This window comes from Pan troglodytes, chromosome 6 (assembly GCF_028858775.2).
Source record: "Pan troglodytes isolate AG18354 chromosome 6, NHGRI_mPanTro3-v2.0_pri, whole genome shotgun sequence".
NCBI classification, from domain to species: Eukaryota; Metazoa; Chordata; class Mammalia; order Primates; family Hominidae; genus Pan; species Pan troglodytes.
The window spans coordinates 40,537,192-40,556,726 of NC_072404.2; the positions used below are offsets into that span (position 1 = coordinate 40,537,192).

Consider the following 19,535-nt stretch of genomic DNA (forward strand, 5'->3'; position numbering starts at 1 on the left):
TTTCCTGCACAGGACCGTCTATCCTAACACAGAATTGCCCCATAAGTAGCAATCCTGTTAATAAATAGTGGCCCAATCCCTGAACTAATCTATCTTGTGTTCTAGTCTCTCAAGGATTGGCTTAGTTCTTTTCACCTTATCCACCATCAGTTAATTTAATCACCACTGTTTCCATAGTGAGAATCTAATATATTAGACTGATCAAGTGTGTTAATCAAATATATTGGATTAGCTGGCATGCATTACAGCAAATAAAATAGCCAGTCTTCATTTTAGATCTAGTTTAAACAAAGCCTCTACTTCTTATGTGTCAATTTTTGCAGAAAACATTATTCTAGCAAGTTGGCGAGGAGTCTAGGACTTATGTTAAGACTCGACATCTCATCCCCAGTTCTTGCAGCTCTCTGTCTAGTTGTTGGCCCTATTCATTGCATCAGCACCAACAACAGGTACCCAGGTTTTATAGGGCAAGAATTTTACTAAGCATTTTACATAAACTATCTCATTTAACCTTCACAGTAGCCCTATAAATCAGGCATTCTTATTACAATTTTACAAAGAACCCTGGATTCCGTGTGGTCAGTAGCAAGCCCAAGATAGCACAGCTGTCATGTAGCAGAGCCAACATTCAAAATCCCACAGTCGGGCTCCAGTAGCCATGCTGTGTACTGCCCGTGCATGTAAGAACATACCCAACACAATGAAAAATAAGAAATGAAATAGAAAGGGCATGGAAAATATCAAATCATAACTGCAGAGGAAAAAAGTCAAATTTAAGCTTAGAGTTACTGCAAAGTTACTGCAACCCATCATATTTTATTTTGTGCTTCCTAGTTAGTGGCTAAAACTAAGGGCAAAACTGACTAAATATAATTTGTTGTAATCTTGAGGGAAATGCACAGCAAGATGTTTCTTGATCAAGAAAACTGATACTATGGAGCTTTATATTCAGTACTTTGATGAAACAGCACTAAAATGTCCTCAACAACATCTTTACAAAGAATCAGTGATTCTTAGACCTCTAAGAGGAGCCAGTGTGATGCCTAAGCATAGGCATGTAGGCTACTTGGCAGACAGACTCAGCATAGCAGTCATCATCACGTAGTAATTTCTAGCATCCTAGTAGCTTTCTCACTGGCTTTAGTTTTGAATAAATGGGATTTTTGCTAAGATCTTACATTATGCAACAGAGGCAACCACAAAGACCACCCCTAGAAAATGAAATGGTCTTGGGCCCCTTCCTCCCTGACCTCCTGCTTCACACTGCATTCTTTGGGAAGCAGATGCTGAAACAGAGTCAGGTATACAAAAATCTGGGGAGAAGTCACACCTGTGAAAGCAAAGGGAAGAAGTAAGATTGGGCTGGAGGACCCATCAGAGCCTGACATTAACCTGACAGTCTCTGGCAGCTCAGGAATCCTTTAGGATTTCCATGTTGGGTGTAAATGACCAGACTCTTCTACTATAACTTAGTCATTGGTAGAGGTTGTACCAAGAATAGCATGATCCCAGCTAAAAAGCTGAGGCAAACCCTGAGGAATCTAACAGCTGGAGGATGTCAGCAAACCATATGCCTCACAGCTGGACAGCAAGGTCTTTCTTGAAGGGGGATCTGAGCAGCATATCTCTATGTCTGCCTCACTTCCCTATGTACAAGCGTGTACCTGATTGCAGCAGAATGAGATGAGAAACAAATATTTTTTTGTTACAATTTACCACTTCCATCTCAGCCTGCTACCCCTTAGCTCTCTTTGGGCAAAAGGAAAAAGACATTTGAAGAGCCTGCCTCTTGGATAAGTGAAAATGGAACTCTCCTCTCCTTCTCTTGGATTTCTAAACATCCCAGATCATTTCTGTGAATTCTTTTTATTAGGAAAATAGCATCCTTTAAAAGAGAAGACAAGTTGTCTATGTCTTATATTCAGAGTCAGTTTGAGCCCCATGTTGTGCAATGATCTTGTGCAATGATAATTACATGCTACCATGCCTCAAGAAATTTCCCCTTAAGTGGAGTGAGGAGGAGAAATAGTGGAGGCTCAATGCCTTGTTTTAAGAAAACATCTGTTCTTGCTGAACCTGATGCTTGTGCTTATGAGCACAGGAGTTTTTTGTGGCCCAGCAATAACCAACAACTCAGGTAGGCCAGTTGCCTCATTTAATGAGCTTCTTGGTTTCTGAATACAACAGAGGCAAAGACAGTAAGTTTTACGAGGACTTGGGTTTCCTTAATTAGACACAAGCTTTTTATTTGGTTGGGGGGACTAATGGAGAAAGGGAGACACTAGTGGCATTTGTAACTTGTTAAGACTAATTGAAAATCTTAGGACCAAAGCTTTCTGTGAAGAGAGTGCTCTAATGAGAATAAATGTGATGATTATTTACCTAATTGAGCAGTAATGACTGAGGTGTGAGCCACTTCCCCAGGATTAATAAAGAGCCGGGGAGTTGACAGTTTAGACCATTAGGCTTAGCTGGTACTTCATCTTGGCGAAGGACACAGTGCCAGAATCATATTAATATTGTAAAATGAGCCCAAAACATAGACATATACTTTTGGAGAAATAATTTTAATTGGCTAAGTACCTGACATCAGGTTGGGCCATTCAGTTTTATCATTAAACAAAGTTTCACACAAGTTCTTCAAGACTTGTGCCATTTACAGTGTTCTCAGCATTCAGTGATTAAAAAAGAAAAGTAGAAGAGGGACCCTTATCAATATCAAAAATAGTTTTTTGTGCAACCAAAAGCAAGCAAGCTATTATTATATACACACACTTGCTTTAAAAACAACACTAAAGACATTGAGTTGAGCTGGAAGCATTGCATACTCTGAGATACACAGTTGATATTGTTACCCACAGTGTCCCTTCAGGAAAGCCAGAGGTCATCTGTAACACCACAATTAAGGATAAAAGGATCTTATATTATCAGAAATTTCAATGTCTTCATAAAAATTGTGTTTATATTCAATATCTCCCTTATTTAGTGTGACAAATGTTCATGTACGAGTCATCTCAAGAAAAAGAGTTACTCAGCTTGCTACGTATTCATTATTCTATGGCTCTGCTATGCAGGGGAAAGTGCAAACAGCAACTGAGAGCAAGCAGGAATCTAAGACATGGGACTCAACTTGCCCTTTACACAGGGTGAATCCTACACTAGTGACCTTTGTGTTTTAAGGAAGTTTGCAAATATGTTTAATTGGACAACATTTCTTCCTTTATCTAGCAAGCACTGAGTATCTTGCCAGGCACTATGAAAAAAGATAAAACTATAAACATGAGCAAGGCACAGCCACTGCCAATCAGAAGCTTACAATCTAGCAGAGATCTTAAAATGCAGGGAGCTCTTTTAGAAATCTGCTTAGGGATCAAAATTTCCAATCACACTTTTCCTTCCAGCATCTTTATTCTGTAATCATTATTTTAATCTTCATTGAATGAGATGATTAATGTGGTTCCATCTGCTGTATGAAATCACCCATGCTACAGTCAGCCAATCAAACAACAGCAGTAATAATGTACTACTTCATTTAATGGAAATTTACCAAGCTGTTACTAGGTAATATCACAGTTTTAGGGCCTGGAGAGGTAGAGCTGAACTAAAAATAATAATCTCTGTTATCCCATAGTATAGTGGAATAGGAAAGAAATACAAAAAAAAATAATGTGTTCATGTATTATAGGTACTATAATAGTAGGGTAGGAAGATACACAGAAGTGGGAATAACCAAGCCAATCTCAGTACTCAGAAAAGGTGTTATAAAGGAGGTAACCTTGAATTAAACCTTGAGGAAATGGATATTCTTCAGGTAGAGGTGTATAAAGAGCTTCCCACACCAATGGAGCAGCATAAAGAAATGGCATGGCAGAGTGAACAGTTGGGTATGGTCAAGGAAACTCTGAACTGCATCTTCTTCACCACCTCAACTGATCACTCAATGCTCTCCATTCTCTCAGCAAACACCCTGACTAAACTCCCATGACTAGCAGGATATTATTAGACTTAACAAACCTGTCAATTTACGCTTTCCCTTTAGAAAGACTTGACTTTTGTTTTAGTGAACTGCAATAGAACTAAGCTCAGGAGATGCAACTATGAAACATGAAGGAACATTATAAAAATCTCTGCAATGAGATTCTGCCTTAGATTGCTTTGCTGATATGTCAACTGATTACTCCAATTTAAAGAAACCCAAACTGGAAATTATAAAAGATAAATTATGAGTGTATTTTATGCAAAAAAGAATCAAATCAAATCAAAGTCTTGGCTCTACATTAAACAAATGACAAATGCATGTTTGTTTTTATCAAAATGTTTTAGGGTAGATTTGTATGTATGCTTTATTTCTTTAACCAATGTTTTAATCAGTTAAACAGCTGCTATTATTAATGTGCTGGTTGAAAGTGTTTTTCTTAAAGTACAAATTTAAAATAGAATGAGAAAAGATCAGACTTGAGAAGAAGGAAAGTCACAGCAGGACATTTGGAATTTATTCTCTAGACCAGAGGTCTGCAAACTCCAGCCTACAAGCCAAATCCATCCTGCAGCTTATTTTTATAAATAAAGTTTTATTGGAATACAGCCAGGCCCATCCAGTTACAGAATTGTCTATGGTTGCTTCCACTCTACAATGGCAGATTTGAGTAGTTGTTACAGAGACTATACGCAAGTGTGCAGGAGAGTTTAGACCACGCCTACAGGAAAGGAATGAAATACTACCCTCCTTCCTAGACACTTCCCCAAACAAAAAACTTAAGTCAGTGTGGGACCAAACACTGTTGCCCCACAGAGCACTAATAAAGGCAGATAAATGACTGAGAAAACCCTATCCCTTGGGGACAGAGGCCAGAAATGGCAACACCAATACCATTGGAAGTCTTCTACTTCTAGAGAAGGACATGAAATTCTCTCATATGCAACACCCATCACAGATACAAGGCAGGAGTTTGATTTTCATGGGGAGGAGGAATTGGAACACTGAGAACACCCCACCCCTAAGGCCCAGGCACACTGGCCTATCTGGGTCTGTGGCTGAACTGGGACAAAAGAGAAGCCCTAAAACCACCAGTAGCAAGCATTGAGTAACAAGCAGTAGCAGTATTACAGCAAAACAGGCACAGCTGAAAGCAGAGAGTGGGGCATTAAAACCCTTCAGCATCTCAGCTACTATGGTAATAGAAAATCCAAAGAAAAATTTGAAGCCCATAGGAGGCTGAGGATGACCCTACTAACAACAAAACTCAAGTCTAGCTAGACTCCTAAGCAGATCGATTTAACACCCCACTCTAACAACCTTAAAGAAGTGTGCCCATTTCCATGCATAAATACTATGTATCTCAATATTTGCTATACTCTACACAAAATGTTTGCCATTTAATCAAAATGTATGAGACTCAAAAAGAAAATGCAACCCACTGTTAACAGCCAAAGCAATCAACAGAACCAAACAGAGACATGACTCCAATGTTGGAGCTATTAGACACTGACTTTAAATAATTACAATAAGAAAAATATATTAAAAATACTTCATGAAAGAGGATATATGGATGGCAAAGAAGCACCTTTAAAAGTGTTCAACAGTTTATAGACTATTAATGGAAATGTAAATTAGTTCTTCCACTGTTGGAAGCAGTCTGGAGAGTTCTCAAAAAACTTAACTACCATTGGAATTAGCAATCCCATTACTGGGCATATACCCAAACAGAAGCAAACTGTTCTCCCAAAAGGATGCATGCACTCATATATTCATCATAGCACTATGTATATTCACAATACCAAAGACATGGAATCAACCTAAATGCCAATCAATGGATTGGATTAAAAAAATGGAATACTATGCAGTCATAAAAAAGAATGAAATCATGTCTTTACAGCAACATGGATGCATCTGGAGGCCATTATCCTAAGTGAATTAATGCAGAAACAGAAAACCAAATGCCACATGTTCTCATTTATAAGTGGGAGTTAAACCTTGGATACACATGGACATAAGGATGGCAACAGTAGAGGGGAAAAGGAAGAACTAGAGCAAGGGATGAAAATCCAGCTATCGGGCACTATGCTCAGTACCTCTGTAATGGGATCAGTCGTACCCCAAATCTCAGCACCACACAATATACCCATGTAATAAGCCTGCACATGTACCCCCTGAATCTAAATTAAAGTTGAAATCATTTCTAAAAAAAGAAAAGAAAAATGAACGAATTGAAAATAAAAAGATGTTCAACATGATTAGTCATTAGAGAAATGAAAAATAAAGCCATGATGAAATATCACTACATATCTAGTAGAACAAGTAAAAGAAAACACACTGACAGTCCTGAGTGCTAGAAAGTGTGTGGAACCACAGTCTCTCTCTCATACATTGTTTGTGGGAGTACACAGTGGTGCAGCAACATTGGAAAACTGCTGGGCAGTTTTTTATGAAGCTAAACATATATTTACTTACTCTGTGGCCCAACAATTCCACTTCTGAGTATTTGTCCTAGAGAAATGAAAATTTATATTCACACAAAAACCTGTACATGAATGTTTATATCAGCCTTGTTTGAAATAACGAAAAACTGAAAATAACCCAAACATATTTCAGTGAGTGAATAAACATATTGTAATACATTTATACAATTTAAAACTATTCGGCAATAAGAACAAACAAATGATACACACACCTTAGAAGAATTTCAAAGGCATTATGATGAATTTTTTTTTTTTTTTTTTTGAGATGGAGTCTCGCTCTGTTGCCCAGGCTGGAGTGCAGTGGCGCAACCTCAGCTCACTGCAAGCTCTGCCTCCTGGGTTCACGCCATTCTCCTGCCTCAGCCTCCCGAGTAGCTGGGATTACAGGCGCCCGCCACCACGCCCGGCTAATTTTTTTGTATTTTTAGTAGAGACAGGGTTTCACTGTGTTAGCCAGGATGGTCTTGATCTCCTGACCTCGTGATCCACCCACCTCGGCCTCCCAAAGTGCTGGGATTACAGGCGTGAGCCACCGTGCCTGGCCTATGATGAATTTTTTAAAGCTAATTTTTAAAGGTTGCATATTTTATAATTCCATTTACATAAGATTCTTAAAATCACAAAACTATAATGATAAAGAACACATTAGTGTTTGCTAGGAAATGGGTGGGTAGGGAGTGTGGCTATAAAGGGATAGCACAAGGGAATTTCTCGACAGTTGTAGAACTGTTCTCTATCCCGACTGTGGTGTTAGTGACATGACCTTATATGTATGTGAGATTAAATTTCATTGATATATGAAATGCTTGTAAAAATTGGTGATGTGCAAATAATTCTATAGTTTAGTTAACAGTATTATACCAATGTCAATTTCCTGGTTTTCATCATTATACTGATATTGACCAGGTAGAGCGTACATGGGAAACTTCTGTCTTATTTTTGCAACTTTAATATGGGTCTTAAATGATTTCAAAATAAACACTTTAAAACATTCTCCCTACTAAATAACCATGATTAATAGGTTAAAGTTTCCAGGGGAAAAAAGTGGACAACATAGATGAACAGTTGAGTGATTTCACAGAAAGATAAAAACTATAAGCAAGATTCAAGTAGAAATGTGTGGGGGAAATAAATCACAATAGTAATTCACAGATTTAATTCTAGGAATCGTAGACTTTACACAGCCAGAGGAAGAATTAGGTAATCTGAAGATAGATCCATAAAAATTGCCCAAAGTGAAAATCAGTAAGAAAAGGACAAAGAAAGTGGATGAGGGGAACAAAGTATTTAAAACTGATGGGACAATATCAAATAGTCTAAAATATATGTCATTGAAGTTACAGAAGGAGAAGAGAGAATGGGCAAAAGAAATCTCTGAATGATAGCTAGAATTCTCCAAAAATAATGAAAGCCTCAAATCATAGATCCAAAATTCTTAAATAACCTGAAGCAGAATACATTTTAAAAAGCTAGCTATAACTTATCCAAAGTACCAAATAAGGGTAAAGAAGAAATTGAAGGAAGACAGTGGAAAATATATGAACATATTAAATCAGAGAAATTCTTAAAGAATACAAAATTACAGCTAGATAGAACTAGAATAAGTTCTAGTGTTCCATATCACTGTAGAATTACTGTAGTTAACAATAATATATGGTTTCAAATAACTAAAAGAATATTGAATGATCCTCACAAAAAAATGATAAATGCTAGAGATGATAGATATGCCAGTTATACTCTGATAACTATATGTACTGAGACATCACCATGTAGCCCCATGAATACGTACACTTATTTTGTCATTTTAAAAATTAAATTAATATAAAGAGGTAAAGACAAGAATTATAGCTGACTTCTTGTCTGAAGCAATTAAAGCCAGATGATAAAACATATCTTCAAAGCCAGCTGGGGGGACAACTATCACCCAGAATTCTACATCTAGCAAAAATACCTGTTTAAAATGAAGATACAATAAAGACTATTCAAAATTTTTGTAATGGGAGAATTCCTTACCAGCAGACCTGTACTTTAAGAAACATTAAAGAAAGTTCTTCTGACAGAAGGAATGTGAAACCAGACCAGAAATTTTATCTACACAGAGATGTGAAGAACTCTGAAAATAGTAAAAATAAAGATTAATATTAAAAACCACATTTTTCTTAATGTTAAATGACTCTAAAATGTAATTGACTACTTGAAGAAAAATTGTAGCAGTGAGATTTATAACCCATGTAAAATTTAAATGTCTGATAACAATAGCACAAAGTTTATGAGGAATTTGAATGTCTAAGTCTTCACAATATGTAAGAATTTGTATAATATTATATAAAACATCTAATACTCAGTCTTTACTTGCTGCAGGGAAGATCAATTTGGCAGGTCCAGCACTGGAATTACCATTTAGATTAGTTAGGAAACTGCGGAAGTTCAAGAAAGAAATCATCAGTACCTAGAGTATGCCAAATAATAGTAAGAATACAGAGAGGATTCAAATTTGAGATCTACTTAGTAAGGTAAAATAAGGAGGATTTGGTGACTGAGTATTGAGATGTTCTGAATGTGAGGTAGAGGGAAGAGTCTACTATGTATTATGGGTTCCTGGCTTGGGTGTCCCTAGCAGATAGTGGTGCTATCAAGTGAGTCTGAGGAGAGACGAGGATAGGATCATTAATATGAAAAGTTAATGAGTTTGGATTTTAACTGGGGTTTCAGGCAATTTACATGTAATGTTATTATTGATGTGTTTGGATTGAAATCTACCACTGGTTTCTTGCTTTTATTTGTTCCATCTATATTTTTCTTCCTTTTTTCCTTCTATTTCAGCCTGGATTAATTGAGCTTTTTATGATTTCATTTTGTCTCCACTATTAGCTTATTAATTATGCCTCTTTTTCTATTTCTTTTAATGTTGTCCTAGGCTTCACAATGTACATCCTCTCTACATTCCTACAGTTATTTAACATACATTTCTTCCTTGAACTTCTGCATAGTTTCCTAATTAAATGGTAATTCCAGTATTGGACCTAACAAATTGATCCTCACCACAGCAACTAAAGAAATCTATTTATAATACATGTTTGGAGACATAAACATTCAACAACTCTCACAGTATAAAAAAATACACCTCTTTTAATTGGCATGTGAGACCCAGAAGTCTGGATTCTTCTTGTTTCTGCAGACCTATTTTTGCCACTTCCTAGCTCCTATTTAGGCTTCAGCAACAACAAACAGATGCTTAATATACACAAGCCAAGTAGTTTCTCATCTCCGTAACTTTGTTCATGCTGTTATATGTGCCTAGAATCAATATTCTGCATTCCTTTCTCACCTGACCAATCCTCACTGAAAAGCTCAGCTATTGCCTCATTCTTGACTTCTTCCCTGTCCACCTGCTTTTGTGCTCCAACTGGAACCCCATTCATGTTTACAAGAAACCCTCAAAGGACATTAAAGCCTGTTGTGACTCTACTTTGGCTTTTCTGAGTATTAAAATTTCCTAAGATCTTTCACAGGACAAATTTTTAAAAGCAAGAGTAATACATGGAGGTGATTAAGCCTTTAAAGTGTACCCTTTGTTCCCAAGGTCTTGTTAATTATCATTTAGGAGCAGTTTATCTGCAATGTGCTCAATTACTTAGGTAACTAAATAGCTTTTTACTGATCAGCATTGAACATCATTTGCTTAATAGCAACTAACAAATGCAGTGGCAGAGTTCCACTGATAGTCTACTTTCAGAAATAGGCTTATTTAAGATTGAGCTCCAGGGGAAAAATAGATTCTAACAGAATAGATTATTGTTATTTACATAACCACTTAGGTCTAGAGAAACAAAATAATCTTTCCGTTTTTTAAAATTAAGGAATCAGTAAGCCAAAAGAGAATATCCAAGTAACTCCCAAGTCCATTCCGTTCATTCATCCAGTCCATTTGTGCCATGAAAATCTTCATGACATTCCTATTTGATCAATCACAACCCACAGCTCTCAATGACTGCTCACATCTGACCTTCTCAGTAAGGACTTCTCTTATAGCTTAGAACAGTCATAGGATTTTTCCTCTCCAAGCTTTTGACACTTTGGATTATAGATCCCATGTGCTTGCCAATGCTTTTTTTGTTAACTATAGAAAAATAAAAAGCAAATGCAGACAGGCGAAAGACTCAGAGGGTCACATAACCTTGTATGGTGAACTATACCATGTGAATGGTCAAGGAAAGCTTCTGGAGCATGGGACATATTAGCTAGGTGTTGAAAGAAGAATAGGAATTCAATAGGCTGGAAAATGGAGGGAGGGTATTCCAAGCAGAGGGAACGCCTATCTAGATGCACAAATGTATGATCAATATGGTGTTCAACATTGAAATGCCACATGGGGACCTGACAAGAGGTAGTTGTATTCGTTTGTTTTGTGCTGCTGTGATGGAATGCCACAGACTGTATAATTTATAAACAGAAATTTATTAGGACACAGTTCTGGAGGCTGGGAAGTCGAAGGTCCAGGTGCCAGAAAGTTCAGTGTCTGGTTAGGTCATTCCCTTCCAAGATGGTGCCTTGCATGCTGCCTAGATCCTCACGTGGCAGAAGGCCAAAGGGAGAAAGAGGATGAGCCCATTCACTTTTTATAATGGCATTAATCTATTCATGAGGGCTCAACCTAAATGCTTCCCATTAGGCCCCACTGTCACATTGGGAATTAAGTTTCCAGCACACCAATTCTTGGGCACACATTCAAACTGTAGCAGTAGGCAAAGCCAAATAGTGGAAGGCTTTTATTCTAAGCTGTGGGACTCAGCTTTATTCTGTTAACAGTGAAGATGCAGAAAGGGCGAGATGCAGTGGCTCATACCTGTAATCCTAGCACTTTGAGAGGTTGAAGTGAGTGGATCACTTGATCCCGGGAGTTCAAGTCCAGCCTGGGCAACATAGTGAGATCCCGTCTCTATGAAAATTTTTAAAAAGTTACCTAGGTGTGGTGTCACGTACTGTTCCCAACTACTCAGGAGGCTGAGGCAAGAGGATCACTTGATCCTGGGAAGTTGAGGCTACAGTAAGCCATGATCACACCACTGCACTCCAGCCTGAGTGACAGCAATACCCTGTACCACTTCCCCACCAAAAAAGATGCACAAAGGGGAGATTTATCTCCCTAGTTTTCTAAAGGAGTAAAAGCAACTTCTGTGGGTGGAATAGCCCTGTAAGTAGAAGGGGCCAAAAGATAAAAAGGGCAACCAAGGAAGGGAATGAGGGGATGAGAAGAAGACAGGGACTCATGTCTGCACATTAGTCTAGGGAATAAAGAAGAAAAGACACAACATCAATCTAAAAAGAAATAAATGAAAACAATAAAAGGCAGTGTTGAAGGCAGTCAAACACTGACTTCTATAGTATGGGTTAAAGCCTAGCTTCACCTCTAACTTTCTCTGAAATCTTAAAATGTTCTAACCTTTCTTATTTTGTTCATCTATAAAATGGAGACTTTATCTCAGTTTGTTGTGAGATTAAATAAGTTAATGATTCTAACTACTTAGAACCTTGCCAAGGATATAATAACCGCTTAATAACCCCTCACAATCATGTTCTGTGTTCTAGAGAAGTCAGGTTAAGGGTAGTAATTCTCTTTTAAACCATGAAGTCTACCTAGAGTTATGTAGGATGTCACCATTGGGGGATGCTGTGTGGTAGGCACATGAAACCTTTCTGTACCATTTATTGTAACTTCTTGTGAGTCTCTAATTATTTCAAAATAAAAAGTTTTATTTTGTTTTGTTTTTCTTAAAGCCTTTTCAAACCACAATGGCAATTCATTCAAGCATGTGCTCAGCACTTGCTGCATGCCATACCCTGAGCTCCTTCTGTTCTAACATTAATAAACCTCATTTTCCAATATTCAGAAAGCAATTAACCAAATGACAGTGTGACTTTCCATTTTTACTATTGCTCTTTAGCAGAAACATAGCAATAAAAATAAACTATTGGAAATGAAATTATGAGTATCCTAGATTAATCCCCAAAGTTGCAGTTTCTTTTGTTGTTCAGCTGTTTGATTTTCTAAGAGCCTGAACCCAGCCAAGTGCATACGCTATTTCTGAGCAGAGTTCTGCCCAGTTCTCTGTCTGACTAGAATCGCACAGAAACCACAAATCTCTCATAAAGCCTAATGGTGCTTCTCAACAGAGGCATGATTGGAATTCTGAGCTGGATAATTTAATACTAGGGTACAGCCCATGGGTAGTACAGAAAAGAGTCAATACTTGCCTTGTCTTTGTACAACCAGGATGTATGTCTGCATGACAATAATGAAGACTCAATTTCAGCCCCCATTCACCCTTCCACAACAGCAGGGGCAGGGCACCCTAGAGCATAAATAATCTGAACAACCCTGTGTTGGGGGCCTGCTGAAGATGCTTAACATCCCTGGCCCCATCCACTAATTGTCTGCCATCAATCACAACTTGACAGTTACAAGTAAACTGCCTGTGTTCTCCCCATATGCCTGCCTTTCTCATTGTGTAAAAACAGCTCTACCTCCATCTGCTAGTCACTCCCAATCACTCTTGCCAAGATGGTGACTCCTCTTCTTGCCTGCTAGTCCCTAGACACAAAGAGTCCAAAGTGCCCTGGTGGCAGCCATAGCTTTTAGTTCAATGGTACCTTTGCTATGTTCCCTGGCTGAAGTACACTTCCTTTGGTGACCAGGACCTCCAACTTGAAGAGCACAGAGGTGCAGATGAAGAAGTGCAAAGCCCTTCAGTGGGTCAATGGGAGTGATGTTAACTTAGGCCATTTCTTCCTCTACCCCTTGATTCTAAGTCCTATGTATACTTCCTGTTAGGGACCCAACACCATGAAGTGGGCTCTGATTTAACACATATGCTGCACTTTAAAGGATGGGACCCTAACCTTTCAGAGCATTACCTTTAAGTGGCACTTCATATGTTCCTTCAGTAGTTCATTCTAGGGCTCTAAAAGTACAGCTACTTCTGTCTGCTGTAGTATGTAATACAAACAGTAGGTTCTAGGATCATGAGCTATCCTACACCCCCTTCACAATTAAGTGGGTCCCCTGATCACATACTATGTTGTGTGGATTTCCCTTCTTGTTTGGTAATCTAAAAGCCCCCAGATAATAGTTAGCTGTGTTGACTATGACTCAGAGATCAGGAAAGGAAAGCTTATACCCAGAATAAGTGCATCATTGGAAGGATGGACAGCTGGCTGATGCAGGACAGAGGGGACCCAATGTAGTCAACTTGCCACAAATCAACCAGTCGAATCTCCTGAAGACCTAGTAACCTATTGAGGGCTCCTTGTTGGTCTCTCTTGTTAGCAAGTTGGACATTCAAAATCAGCAGTAGCTAGATTTGCCAGGATAATTGGTAGTCCATTGTATTGGCTAATGAGTAGTCTTGCTCTCTGCCACTGTGGCCACTCTATTCATGTGCCCATCATGCCAGTATTTAATCCAATGACAAAGCCTGGATAATGTCAACTGGACAAGTTATCTTGTCTATTTGTTTTTTCAGTGCTTCTTGTGTACTTGATGCTTTCCAATTAGTGTTAAATGCATGACACAAAAATCTTCACACATTGTGCCCACTCTCATAGTCCCAACCACATGTCTCTGTCTCAGACTCTTGTTTCCAATCTCCAAGTCCCTTTCATTCAGGTCCCTGTCCACACAGCTAGACTATTGGCTACTGTGCAGAAACCTATACATATATTCACACCTTAGGCCAATTTTTCTTCCACACGAATAGATAACCATATTCATTGCTTGCAGCTTCATTCATTGGGAAGATCTTCGTTCTCCACTGTCTTCCAAGGCTACCCCATAATTCAGCTGTACTTCAGTGACCATCTATTTTTGCTTTACAGCTACTTAAGGAACTAACCCATTGTCAGCCAGGATTGGCCTTTTACCTCCCTTTCAGCTAGTCATAGAGAACCCCCATATAGCCATAAGTGTGAGCTATGCAAGGGCACTGGTACAACCCTGGTGGGTGACATGGAGGCATCTGTGCTACTTGCTCATGCAGCCTCCTCATGCCGATCTAGTCCCATATGGGTTTGATCCCAGATGTGCCATTTCCATTTTCCAATAGAAGGCTGTGGGACACGTCTGAGTGTATGACTTAGTGCATTGGCAATAATCTAGCTCATAATGGTCAGTTCCAAATACATTTGGTGCCCCATTATCAGCTGTTCCATCTTGACCAAGGCTCAGCAACATTCTAGGAAGGGTTTCTCAAAAGGTGTATAACTTTATATTGAAAATGGATGGCATTGCTTCAGAGCCCTAGGGGCCTGCATTCTGATTCTTTCACTTGGGCATCCATCAACTACAAACTGTATCTTTCCCCACTAACACATTCAGCACCATGGGGTCAGCCAGATCATATGCCCCAAGTAGTAGGGTTGCTTATACTGCAGCCCATACATGCTGCAGAGCCCTTTCTTGCTTTCTTGCTCCAGGCCCACTCAAAGCTGTGAGACTTCTATGTAGTTCAGTATATGGGAACAAAAATATTCCTAGATGTGGAATGTGTTGCCTCCAAAACACAAAGAGGCCTACCAGGTATCTTGCTCTATTTATTGAGATTGAGAATGTAAGATACAGCAATTTAACTTTTACTTGAAAATGCAGTGGTGGGAGTGGTATTCTAGCAGACTTTCACTACTGAACCACTAAAAACTTTACCGATGTGGCATATTCCTGAATTTTCACAGGGTTTGTCTCTCACCCTCCAGAGTGTATGTGTCCTACCAATGCCTCAAATGTATTAGACACTTCTTGTTGACTCTTAATGACATCTTTGATGTAAATGGATCAATGTGATATTCTACAGAATGTTCAGATGGTCCATGTCTCTTCAGACCTTATTATGACAGATGTTTGAAGAGGTAACATAGCCATGGGCAAAGCAGAAAATGAATATTATTGTCTGTTTCATGTGAATACAGACTCTGATTTTTTTGGATGTGTCTTTGTCTGGTTTTGGTATCAGGATAATATTGGCTTCGTAGAATGAGTTTGGAAGTATTCCCTCCTCCTCTATTTTTCAGAATAGTTTGAGTAAGATATTAGTTCTTCATTAAATGTTTGGTATAATTCAGCAGAGAAGCCATCAGTTCCTGAACTTTTCTTTATTGGAAGACATTTTATTATAAGATCTTGTTATTTGTTATTGGTCATAGTTCAATCTTGGTACATTGTATGCATCTAGGAATTTGTTCCTTTCTTCTGTAATTTCCAATTTATTTACAATTTATTTATTTGAGTCTTCTCTCTTCTTTATTAGTCTGGCTGAAGGTTTGTCAATTTTGCATGACATTTCAAAAATCCAACTTTTTGTTTCATTGATATTTTGTATTGTTTTCTTCATCTCAATTTCATTTATTTCTGCTTTGATATTTATTATTTATTTTCTGCTCCTAATTTTGACTTTGTTATGCTCTTCCTTTCCTAGTTCTTTAAGATGCATCATTAAGTTGTTTATTTAAAGTTTATCTTCTTTTTCAATGTAGGTACTAATAGCTATAAACTTCCCTCTTAGTGATTTTGCTGTATCCCATAGATTTTGGTATGTTGTGTTTCTATTATCATTTGTTTCAAGAAATTTTTAAATTTTCTTCTTAATTTCTTCATTGACCCACTAGTCATTCAGGAGCATATGGTTTGATTTCCATGTATTTGTATAGTTTCCAAAATTCCTCTTGTTATTGATTTCTAGTTTTATTCCATTATGGTCAGAGATGATGCTTCATATTATATTATTTTGTTTTAATGTTTTCAGGCTTTTTAGTGGTTTAACATATAGTCTACTCTTGAGAATGACCCCTGTGCTGTGGAAAATAATGTGTATTCTACAGCTGTTGTTTGGTCTATAGCGCAGATTAACTCTCGTGTTTCTTTACCAATTTTCTGTCTGGAAGATCTGTCCAATGGTGAAATTGTGGTGTTGAAGTCTCCAGCTATTATTGTATGGGGTCTACATCTCTCTTTAGCTCTAACAATATTTAATTTATATGTCTGGGTGTTCCAGTGTTGGGTGCATATATATTTACAATTGTTATATTCTCTTGCTGAATTGACCCCTTTTTCACTATATAGTAACCTTCTTTATCTCTTCCTATAGTTTTTGTCTTGAAATCTATTTTGCCTGATATAAGCATAACTAGCCCTGCTCTTTTTTGGTTTCCATTGACATGGAATATCTTTTCCCATCCCTTTATTTTCTGCCTACATGTGCCTTGTGTCTTTATTGGTGAAGTGTGTTTCTTGTAAGCAACAGATCATTGAATCCCTTTTTTTTTTCAATCCGTTCAGCCACTTGGTGACTTTTGATTGGCAAGTCTCAGAGTCTCATCCAAAGTCTTCAATGTACCTGGGTATTGCTGCTGGTTATTCTGAGCCCAAGGACTCTTTAGTTAGCAGGTGATGAATGTTGCCAGGACTATGTCCTTCCCTTCAAGGCAGTAGTTTCCCTTCTGGCCTAGGGCATGTCTAGAAATGCCATCCAGGAGCTAGAGCTTGGAAAGGGGGCCTCTCAGAGCTGACTAGTGCCCTCTCCTTTTGTGACTGTGCTGGTATCCAAGATGTAAGACAAAATCCTTCCTACTCCTTCCTTCTCCTTCTTCTCCTTTCCTTAAGTGGAAGAAAGAGACCTCTTTTGGAGCTGTGAGAATTGCAGCCTGGGGTTAGGGGAGGGGTAGTGCCAGAACTCCCTTAGCCACCCAAGCTGGTATCTCAGTAGGCCATGTGCCTCCCCAGTGTACTGGTTCTGGGCCCAGTTCAGAACTAGAACTTGCTTGAAAGTTGCACTCCTTGTGGCCTAGACTGACTTTCAAGTGTATTTAGAGCCCTAGAGCACTTTAGCTTGCAGTGGTAAGGCTTGTGGGAACTCAAGTTCTGACCACCAGGATTGGTGATTTCCTTCTGGCTAGAGCTAATATAAATGCTGTCTCCATGGGGTGGGGCATCAGCTGAGTTTGGCCCAGTTTTCTTTTATGCTATAATAGGACAGCACTAAGTTCAATGCCTCACAATTGCTGTGCTTTTCTCCCCTGGCACCTAGGAATGCTCTCCACACCCTGCTGCCATTGCTGGGGGATGGGAGAGTGGTGGCGTCAGAGATTTAAAACTGTTTTTTTTTTTTTTTCTACTTCTTCAGTGCCTCTTTCAGCAATATGAAGTTAAAACCAAGCACTATGAGAGCTCACCTGATTTTTGGTGCTTACAAAGCTACTTTTTTTATGTGTAGATAGTTGCTAAATTAGTGTCCTTGCTGAGGGAGGAAGAGGGAACGATCAATGGAACCTTCTATTCTGCAACCTTGCCTGCAGCACTCTTTTGAGAAAGATTCTGGATTACGTGATAAATTAGTGATGTCTGTCATGGAGGGGTGAGGGGCAGTTTTTAGACATATAGCCTATTTTGCCATTTCTGCTATAAACATCTGCACGGCTTGTACAATCTGTAACTATAGAATTGAGTACAGATGACCTGCCCACAAGAGGAAAAATGTCCTGACCTTGGCCTTAGTGCCTCTGTAATTCAACCAAGTACATTAATTAAATGGATAGATCATACACTTGCTGTTTTCCAAGTGTAGAGGTTGAAAGTGGAAAGGAGAAGAAAGCAAAGAAACCTGGGAGGAGGGCGACTAAGACTGGGCATAAGGAGAAACAAGAGGTCCAATTTGCAAAATAATGGGTGTAGTAAGGGGAATTTTGAAGTATTCTCCAAAGATAACGATTTTGCTTTTCTCAATTTTGTCCTCTTGATTCTCACACAGTGCTTTCTTTAGTACAGACCTACATACCCTGAAAACTTCTGTTCTGTGACTTAAAAAGTCAACTCTATAATTAGCATGATTCCTCTTCAGTCATTACTGAAATTCTTCCTAGGTGGTTACATTTAAGTGGTAGGAAGCTTCAATAATATAAGTCAAAGAACTCCTACCTTGCTTTGCATTTCCTCAGTGGCCATCTGATAAAGCAGGAAGGAAAAAAATTAAAAATGAACCTCCCCAGGATTTCATTTCTATTGTGGCTTAGCTGCAAATGTGAAAAATAAAAATAAAAATAAAAATAAACCCTGAATGTAAGCACTTGTATGTTTTTGTTAGATTCTTTCACAGGACTGGTCAACATCTTGACAGATATTATTTGGCGATTCACTGGAGACTTCATGGCACCTGACCTGGTTTGCCGAGTGGTCCGCTATTTGCAGGTATGTCACACCTTCCAAATGTGATGAGACAAACTGATACCAGAGTTAGCTTTTAGATTTATCTAAGGAAAATCATATAAAACCTTGCATTCCTATGCATCAAACTGCCCGCTTTCTCCTAGGTAGAAGGGCAATGAAAATTTGATTTTTAATGTATTTCCTTTGCTAAAAATAGTATCTATATAAAGAAAACACGAATGAGCCACAAATGAGCAATGCTAAGGATGTAAAGCATTCATATTTCAAATGTTAAATAAAATGTCTGGGTCAATACTAAGGATTTTGGCATATTGTGGATAATCTCCAAAAAGTTTGTTAATTATATTTACCTTTCACTTCTCAAATGAACTCAGCGCTGGCTACTGCTCTTTTTTGTAAACCAAGGGGAATTTGTTAGAACATAACCATTACCTATTGAATTACTGCCTAAATTATACTTTTTAAAGTATCTATTGGCATTTGAATTTCTTCCTCTCAAATTTCCTATTTTCCTTTTTGAATGATTTTATAACTGAGAGACTTTTTTTAGTTTTTCTAAGATCTATTTTTAGATTAAAGATATTGATGCTTCAAATGTCAATCTGCTTCATTGTAAGCCATATTTATGTATCATATGTATATTTGATTTAAAATATTACATATATACATATTTACATATATACATACTTGTTAATATGCATTAGATATTTATAATATAGATTTAGACACTTCAACTAAGTCTGGAAGGAATGGATTATTTCATAACTGGTATTAGGTTTGATGTGCTGTTTCTGAGTTCTTACAATTATTTTTTATTAATATATTTTTATTCTGATGCTAGTACTTCTGGTCTAAATTATTATAG

At 38.0% G+C, this 19,535-nt stretch overlaps 1 protein-coding gene across 3 annotated transcripts in view; it reads left to right on the forward strand.

Annotated features, from left to right (window-relative positions):
- NPSR1 (neuropeptide S receptor 1) overlaps positions 1-19,535 on the forward strand; it is a 219,770-nt gene that overhangs the window by 101,499 nt on the left and 98,736 nt on the right. For all 3 annotated transcript variants that reach the window (XM_063815294.1, XM_063815293.1, XM_063815295.1), the window contains exon 3: positions 18,588-18,691. In XM_063815294.1, the coding sequence (XP_063671364.1) occupies positions 18,588-18,691 (104 nt within the window). The remainder of the gene's footprint in view (positions 1-18,587; positions 18,692-19,535) is intronic.